The sequence below is a fragment of the Otolemur garnettii genome, unplaced genomic scaffold, assembly GCF_000181295.1.
Source record: "Otolemur garnettii isolate 467f Iridium unplaced genomic scaffold, OtoGar3 scaffold00003, whole genome shotgun sequence".
Taxonomy (NCBI): domain Eukaryota; kingdom Metazoa; phylum Chordata; class Mammalia; order Primates; family Galagidae; genus Otolemur; species Otolemur garnettii.
This window is the reverse complement of record NW_003852398.1, coordinates 38,365,579-38,375,085: the sequence shown is the minus strand read 5'-3', so window position 1 is coordinate 38,375,085 and position 9,507 is coordinate 38,365,579. Positions and strand designations below refer to the sequence as shown.

Genomic DNA, 9,507 nt, shown 5'->3' with positions numbered 1-9,507 from the left:
CAAACTCCTGGGTTCAAGTGATCCTTCTGCCGCCGCCTCCTGAGTAGCTGGGATTATTACAGCCCCCTGCCACAACACCCAGCTAATTTTTCCTATTTTTAGTAGAGATAGTCTCATTCTTCCTCAGGCTAGTCTTGAAATCCTGAGCCCACGCAATCCTCCCTCCTCAGCTTCCTAAGTAGCTATGACTACAGGCTACCACCACAACACCCAGCTAATTTTTCCCATTTTTAGTAGAGATGGGGTGTCACTCTTGCTCAGGCTGGTCTCAAACTCCTGAGCCCAAACAATCCTCCCACCTCAGGCTCTCAGAGCACTAAAGGTGATTACAGGCACGAGCCACTGCATCTGTCCCTATTTTACAAATTACAGAATTGGCATTTCAGGAAGTATTTACACACAGGTAATAAGAGACAGGGCTATGATTTGAACCTTGGCCTAACTCTAGACCCTGTGCCTTTTTTTATTTTTTTTAGACAGAGTCTCACTATGTCACCCTTGGTAGAGTGCCGTGACATCAGAGCTCACAGTAACCTCAAACTTGGGCTTAAGTGATTCTCCCACCTCAGCCTCCCAAGTAGCTGGGACTACAGGTGCCTGCCACAACACCTGACTATTCTTTTTGTTGTTGTTGCAGTTATCATTGTTGTTTAGCTGGCCTGCTCCAGGTTCAAACCCTCCAGCCTCGATGCATGTGGCCAGCACTGTAACCACTATGCTATAGGCAACAAGCCGACCCTGTGTCATCTGTAATAAATCCCTCTATATAGGCCAGGTACAGTGGCTCATGTAATCCTAGCACTCTGGGAAACCAAAGCGGGTGGATTGCCTGAGCTCACAGGTTGGAAACCAGCCTAAGTGAGAGCGAGATCACATTTCTAAAAACAGCTGGGCGTTGTGGCTAGGCACCTATAGTCCCAGCTATTCAGGAGGCATAGGCAAAAGAATCACTTGAGCCCAAGAGTTTGAGATTACTGTGAGCTATGACGTCATGGCACTCTACCGGAGGTGACAAAGTGAGACTCTAAAGAAATAAATAAATAAATCCCCCCAAACAGACCCTAACTACTGTCCCTAATCAAAGTATTCCCAACCTAAGGTAATGATACAAATTCTGAGGACAAGCTAGTTCTTAAAACCTACCAAAGGACCAAGCAGGCTGGGATCTTGTCAAGCTTATCTGTCAAGATACTTTCAACACATAACACAGTGCTTATAGTATAACAAAGACTTAAAAAAGATTTGTTGGGGAGGTAAAATGGGGAAGAAGAGGTTTTCTTAACATCTCATAATTCTACTGGCTTTAGCAATTCCTGAGAGATAGAAACTATCAAGGGCTTCATCATTCTTTCTACTTTATTCACTTCTATCTGTTTGACAAAATATTTCTAGAAAACAGAACATGAACCTGTAAGTCCTTCAAATATTTAAGATCAAACCAAGCATCCTCCTCTCTGTCTTTTCCTAAGAGGCCTAGTTGGCCACCTCAGGCTCTGAACTTTCAGAAAATATCTGTCAGGTACACATCTTTTTAGCCCCCTCCATATTCCGCATGTTAACTATTAACATGCATGTCCTGTTCTTCAAAAAGAACATGATCCACCCACAGGCAGATATTTGCTCATTCATTTACTCAGCGAACATGTATTAAATGTGTTCCCACATGCCAAGCACTGAGTTAGGCCCAGAGGACACAGTGGTGAACAAGTATGGCCCTGCCTTCATGGAGCTCAGTCTGGTGAAAAGAGACAAGTAAACGAACGATTGCAAAGGATATTAAATTCTAGAAAGGAGGACACAGCTTGAAAGATTCTTAAGCCAAGGACTCTTTTACCCTAACCCATATGAAAAAATGATGAGCCCAGAGCAGTACATATTTGCTCTTCTAAGGAGAGAGTCCATTGTTTTCATCAGATTGATTCGTAATGGTTAAGAACTATTGAGCTAGAGAAGGAATCATACTTATGTCGTACCTATTCAGCATAGAAGAATATTCCAGACAGAAAGACAGAAAGAATAGTGTGTGTATATATATACATATATATGCATATATAAAAAGATCTGGAAGTAAAAAAGAGCATGACCTGTCTGGAAACCATAAGTTCAGTCTTTGTATAGAGCAGCATGCAAAAGGAGGAATGGTGAGATAGGCAGGGTCTATCACTTGAGAGCCTTTTGGGTCATGCTAAGGAGTTTAGACTTCAGCCGCCGACAGATATTAAGCATCAGATTATTATATTAGGACACATCAGAATTTTATTTTGGGATGATCACTATAGCCACAGTATGGAAAATGAGTTAGAAGTAGGGGAACAAAACAGGTAGCAAGTTGACCAATTAGAAGGCTGCTTCAGAATATCAAGTGAGAGATGACAGTGGCCTGAACTATAGGACTACATCTTGAACTTCTTTAAATCCTCTACTTTAGGGCCTTGCACTTAGCAGTCTCTGAGAACCATAGAGAGCTCAGGAAAGCAAGTAATCCCACAAGTCTATTAGGTACAAGTGTCAGAGTCTTTGTTCTAGATCCTAGCAAGAGCATTCTGTGCAGAACTGAGATCTTTTTAGGTAAAAGACTGACAAAGAGTTGCAGGAAGGAAAAGGTTGAGCTGGAAGATTGAAGGGAGCAAACCTTTCACTATTGCAGAAGACTCAAGATGTCTAGGAAACTCATTGGCTTGTTTTCCAGATCAGTATAAATACCCAACCCTTTTATTAAGTAAATGAAGTCTTGAGAATGAGAAAGGAATAATAGATTGGCTGACAGGTTTCTCTAAAGAACTGTAGCTAAATCACCAACCACCCCTATGAATTTTTATGTCCTTAAAGAGAAGAAACAATTATTAGAGGCTTTATGTTACAGAATTCTTCCTTCTTGCTAACTTGAATTACTGCTGTAATTTAGTCTCATGTTCTGGGTCGAGAGAAAACAGGAAAATCCTTATCCTTTACACAATAATTCATCATAGGGGTTGGGTTGGTTATGGAACTTTCTTCCCTCTAGCCCTCACTTAAATCCTATTGTCTGGGTTGCCAACTCATTTGGCTAGAGCTGAGCACTAAGGACTATGTGAACAATTAACCTCACATAAGAGAAAGAAATACTCTGCACCTCCTTGAATCCTGGACTAGGAGTTGGTTTCACCTTCCATGTAACTGTCTTCTAGAGTTACACATATTAAGTGCTAGGGTCAGGACTGGAACCCAGGTCATTATGGCTCCAAAGCCCTTTCCAAAATACCACCCTATCTCCTAATTATCTTTCTTGTAGGTAAGTGGTCTGGGCCATTTGACTACAAAAAGCTGACCTCCATCTGCAGTGAAACCAGGACATTCCATGCCCTGCCTTTATCCCAAGGCTGTGTGAGAATCAAAGGAGATGTTGAGAGTGTGAGAGCTAGGACAGTGGGACCCTGCAGAGCTGCAATGACAGGTATTACCCCATCACCTATCCTACCTGAAATCTCATTCTTCCTCCACCTGGAGGCAGCTCAGGGAACACCATGTCAGGAAGGAAATGCCTGTGTAGCCACACAGATGTTTCAAATCAACCCTAAGCACCACCACACATCACATTCAAAGAGCTTTGAAACTATGAAGTGCTCTATAAATAATAAATGTAAACTTTATAAAGTACCTATTCCGTGCTGGTGGTCTTATACCCATTACCTACATTTGCTCCCTGTTTACTGTTATTATTCCAGTCTCACAGATCAGAGAACTGAGCATCAGAGTGAACAAGTGAATTCCCCATACACATATTAAGTGCTAGGGTCAGGACTAGAACCGAGGTCATTATGGCTCCAAAGCCCTTTCCAAAATACCACACTATCTCCTAATGCAAGGTGGTATTACTACCCTAGCATTTAATCCTTAGCAAAGAAGCCTCCATCTCACCAAACCCAAACATCCTTTATGAACATTCATAAAACATTCCTTATCAACAGTTACGTCTAATCATGATCCGAATTTTAAGGTTGAGCTACTCTAAACCCAGACAAGTCTACCCCAGACCATCTTGGTCAAACCACCTATTATAGGCAAAACACCTATATGCCTCTGGCCAAAAAAGCCATTTGAGAGAGAGCAGTGAAAAGACTTTGTGCAGGCATGTTTGTAAGAAACTGAGGCAGAATCCCATGTGGCAAGGTTGGTTGTGAGCCTAACATGACCAAGGCTTTGGCTGGAATAGCATTTACTGCATTAAGGAATTAAGGTTGACTTCATAAGGCCAATATAAAAGCCTTTTGGAAAACTGGCCAGATACCCCTCAGTAACCTTTCCTGATCTGTGGTAAGTAACGAAGGTCACTTGCTGACAGGTCTGAGAATGGAAATGTGCTTGGGGACCTCAAGAGAAGAGGAATTTACCCAATGCATATAGGTATTTAATGGTACAGATGAAACTTGGGCTCATGAAAGGCTTTTGAAAAGTCCAGCCTGAAAATTCCTTATAAAAGGTTCCAGCAAAAACCCCCTGACTTAAGGCCTACATGGGAGCAGAGGTTTGCACACAAATTCCTGTATGCCCAAGAACTTTCTTTATGCCTTGTTTAAAGATCCAAAGTAACAGCCTCCAAACAGCAAGGCCAGCAATGGCAAGTATTCAATCTACCTTGTTCCTCCATAGCCTCAGGCATCATCAGATAAGAACAAAGAAATAATGGCTAACAACATGTTCTCCATTAAGTTATGTTAAATTGGGTTATGTTGAAAGGGTCATGACAAAAGGTATATGTTGAGTGGATTATAGGAAACTAATCACAAGGTAGTCACATGATGTTTAAATGGATCAATGAGGTCATTGCTGTATAGTGCGCATGTACAAAATTCCCTATATAAACCAACTGTAAAGAAGCTCGCCATTTTGCCCAAGCGAGCAAATCGTCACCTTTATTTAAAACACAATTTCAATAAGCATGCTTATTCTCTGCAACATTGCTTTTCCGTGAAACCCTAACAGCAACAACCTACACTTTATTTTTTTTTCTTTTATTATTTATTTATTTATTTTGAGACAGAATCTCTCTCTGTTGACCTGGGCAGAGTGCTGTGGCATCATAGCTCACAGCAACCTAAACTCCTGGGTTTGAGCAATCCTCTTGCCTCAAACTCTTGAGAAGCTGGGATTACAGGGGCCCATCACAATGCCTGGAGAGTTTTTTCCTATTTTCAGTAGAGATGGGGTCTCACTCTTGCTCAGGCTAGTCTCTAACTCCTGAGCTCAGGTGATCCACCCGCCTCGGCCTCCCACAGTGCTGGGATTATAGGCACGAGCCACTGCACCTAGCACAGCTGCACTTTAAATGGCAAGATTTCCCATGACAGTATTAATGTACACAGCTATGATAAAAGAAAAATAATAATAAATAAATAAATAAAGTAAATAGCAAGATTCAGAGGTGGGGGGGTGAATAGAAGTCTCTATTCCTAGATGCATGACTACTACAGCCCTCACCCCCAAATCTTAAGCCAGAAAAGAAAGCCTGGCTTCAATGTGTGTTAGGGACAGAAAGATGAAATCTTGTATCACTGTTATTTCAACCCACAGTGACCCAATTGTCTAGAAGACAACTACCTAGGAAATGAAACCAACTTCTAATCCCAAGCAGCCTCTAACATCTCTAGTGCTTTTCTCTTAACTATTCTATCCACCCCTGGCTTTCAGAAACTGAATTCTATCTACCACCAGTACTACTCCACAACCTCTTTCAGGTCTAAAGAAGAAATTCAGTTCCCTAGTTCTGTCTCCCTCCCAGCCTCATAGCCTTGTATTCAGTTTTTTGTTTGTTTGCTTGCTTTTGTTTTTTTTTTATTTTTTTGAGACAGGGTCTCAAGCTGTCACCCTGGGTAGAATGCCATAGCGTCACAGCTCACAGCAACCTCAAACTCTTGGGCAAAAGCCATTCTCTTGCCTGAGCCTCCGAAGTAGCTGGGACTACAGGCGCCTGCCACAATGCCCAGCATTTTTGTTGTTGTTATTGTTGCATTGTCATTGTTGTTTTAGCTGGCCCAGGCTGGGTTCGAACCCACCAGCTTCTGGGTGGCTAGTGCCCTAATCATTGAGCTATGGGCACCACCCTTGTATTCAGTTTTGCTGCGCTCTATATTACACAAAATTCTTCAAAGGCATCAATACACCATGCAAACACACAGAACACAGACATGGGCCATGAGGCCAGGACCAGTAGTGTCTAGCATAAAGGGCAAAACAATGGTTCTATGGAATGAGTTTATGCCTAGGAGATAAGAGAGCCAGGCAACTCATTCTCCTTTGGGGGTGATTGGTCTACTTGAATTCTAAGCCCTTTCCTCATACCTTCAACATATTCCTTACCTTTCCTCTCTATTTCTACTCACCATATGTAAAGATGCCAGCTAAATATCAGTCTAAATCTAATAAAAACTGGACAATAACTCTTCTTTAAAAAATAAAACCCATTCTCAGGACAGTGCCTGTGACTCAGAAGGGTAGGGCACTGGTCCCATGTGCCAGAGATGGCAGGTTCAAACCCAGCTCTGGCCAAAACTGCAAAAAATAAAACCCAATCTAAATTAGTCACTGCAGAGATTACAGAGGTATGGGATAGCTCACTGCCATAGCTTCATTTGGGATGGAAGCCCAGATGCCTTCTAGCCATGATGACATGGGTTGCTCATCAGCTTTTATTACTGTCTGTGTATTTAAGTGTGGTCCAAGACAACTTCTTCTTCCAGCATGTGGCAGGAAAAAAAAAAGAAAAAGGTTGGAGAGCCTTGAACCATACTCTTACCTAGATACTGTATAACATGTTAACTTTTTATTTTTTACTTGTTCACATTTTCTGAGTTTTTTTTTTTTCTGTAATGAAAATATGAGAATAGTGTTTGAATGGATAGGTGAATGAATAGACAGAAGGCTGGATAAAAGGATGGAAGTGTGGATGGTAACAAATCTCTTTGCAAGGCTAGGGCTGGGTATTGTTTTAGACTGCTTTCTTCTCTTGATTCTCTCTCCCTTCAATAACTAGAATCTAAGACCTGCCCCAGAAGCACTTTTCTCCCAATTTATAAGTTCACTATGTTTTTGCTAAGCACTTCCACTACCCCAAATACAAATTCATTAGCAAAAAAGTGAAGCCAACACTATAATTCATTGCTATTCCAAATAGATTCCCCTCTCAACATTTGACTTTTCACATCACATACACAAAAAATGACTGGCACAGTTATTTGTTGAAGTTGCAGCTAAATAACTATTGCAGACAAAAATGATTTTAAAAGAAATAGAAGTGGATGAAGAAAGAGAAAAAAGGAAATAAAAACCTAACAACTAGGATCTGAGACAATTCTCAAAATTTTCAGACAGTAAACTTAGCTGGGTTTCTAGGCTGAATTATGAAATTCCTGGCCCAGGGCTCAAAATGAGGTTAAGAGTGGCTTCATCCACTTAGCAGAGGCACAATTCCAAGTTGAGACCAGGCTCCTTTCACATGATGAGCCAGTGGGGACATACAAGTGAGGAACTCTCAAAGCACAAATGCCAAGTTTCTCTCAATAAAAACCACTCTGCCCAGCTGTGTAAAAAATAAGGAAAAGAGTTAAAACCAACTCAGTAAAAATGCACCTGCACTCACTCATTCTTAGCCAGCTCATGTTCATTCTTTTGACCTTCACTTATTCACCATCTCCTCTGTTGGGCACTAAGGATTCGGCAATAACAAGATATGTTTCCCAAATGCCCAAAGCTCACATCTCATTCACTCATTTTAAAAATATTTGAACCCTACCACATACCAGGTGCTTAGAACATAGTAACAAACAAGTCCAACAAAGGCTTATTTTCTAGTAAGGAGAGACAGATAAAAGACACATAAACAACCAACCAGGATAAATTTCAGATAGTGATAAGTGTTAATGAAAAAAATAAAATCAAGTATAGGAAGAAAAAGGCTTGGTATGGAACTATGGCTAGAGTGATCAGAAAAGGCCTCTCTGAAGAAGAGACATTTACAGAATAAAGAAGCAGCCAGTTATGTGTATGTGAGATGCCAGTGCATGGCCAATGCAGACACCAGGCAACACACAAGAATGCCGTGACAGTCACCATACTCAGAGTATGTACAGAGCACTTGGAAAGCATGTGGAAGAGACACTTAACCCAGTCTGGGGTTCTCACCAAGCCCAGATGGCCTCCTCCTGTCTCTACCAGCAATGATTTATAGAGCACTACAAGAACCTGACTCAGGGAAGATGCAATATGGAACTACAGACATGAAGCTCAGCCCACGGGCTTCAGGGAATTTAGCCTCAGCAGTAACACAAATCCTCTCCTTCTCTCAGCCTCAATGTCCTCTATCTGCAAAATGAGAGCTCAGAAGGCCTGGTGATGAACCTGGAGTCCATGTTGTTAACAAGCTCTACTACATGACCATGATACATGCTGAAGTATGAGAACTAATAGCCTATATGATTCTACCTCTCTTTTTCTTGAGGTAGATAGGGGATATATGACCAACTGGCCTGGCTGGAACTTTGGTTCCATAACATCTTCTGTAGTGCAAAGCACAGTATCTGGCATAACAAAGCTCTTTGTGGCTTTCATAGGCTTCTCTTTCCTCCCTCCCATCAGGCCACCACCCTCAATATTTTCCCAGGGGGCTGGAGCCCCATAACCATGGGTTATCATTTGCCCCTCACCATACCTGTGAACATTGCACAGAAGTAGGGGCTGCAGGCTGCCAGGACCACACGGTGGGCTTCTATCTCGACATCTTCTGCCACAATCATCACGTCACACAACAGCTGTTTACTGTAAGACACCAGTGAGGGGACAGGATGGGTCATAGTATAGACACCAATCCCCATCATACACCAGTATTTTTTTCTCCCACCCAGACTTCAGACTATCACTGTCACAGAGACTTGCTCTACCTTGAATTAGGCAGGAATGATGGATTCATCAAGTTTTCTAAGTCTCTGATATGCCTGACATTCATGCTTTCCCAAAGTACACAGAGAGTACTACTCTCTGTCTGTAAACTCAGGGCTACTTCATTGTCTTTACCTCTCTGCTCCATAATTCCATCAGTGGCTCAGGAAGCAGTGGCAAAAGTTGGGATTGTCAACTGAGTGACTCAATATCCAAGACACATGGCTGCATACATAACACACAACAGACTCTAAATTTTTAAAGAATGAATGAATGAAATGGAATCAATGCACATTCACAGAGGAAATCAATACATGACTACTTTAGAGATTATGCCACCCTAACAATTTTTCCTTCATCAGTCTTCCAAGATCTTACATACATAATATCAATGTAATAGTTAACATTTATTGAATTATGCGTGCCAGGCACTATTCTAAGCACTTTTAACTATTTTTTTCTATTTTTTCTTGTTGTTTTTTTTGAGACAGTCTCAACCTGTCACCCTGGGTAGAGTGCCGTGGCATCATAGCTCACAGCAACCTCCAACTTTTGAGCTTAAGCAATTCTCTTGCCTCAGCCTCCCAGGTAGCTGGG

At 41.7% G+C, this 9,507-nt stretch overlaps 1 protein-coding gene across 1 annotated transcript in view; it reads right to left on the bottom strand.

Annotated features, from left to right (window-relative positions):
• The window catches only part of KLHL3 (kelch like family member 3), a 122,529-nt gene that overhangs the window by 90,552 nt on the left and 22,470 nt on the right, over positions 1–9,507 (bottom strand). The window contains exon 3 of the mRNA XM_003782165.3: positions 8,684–8,790. Coding sequence (XP_003782213.1) covers positions 8,684–8,790 — 107 coding nt within the window. The remainder of the gene's footprint in view (positions 1–8,683; positions 8,791–9,507) is intronic.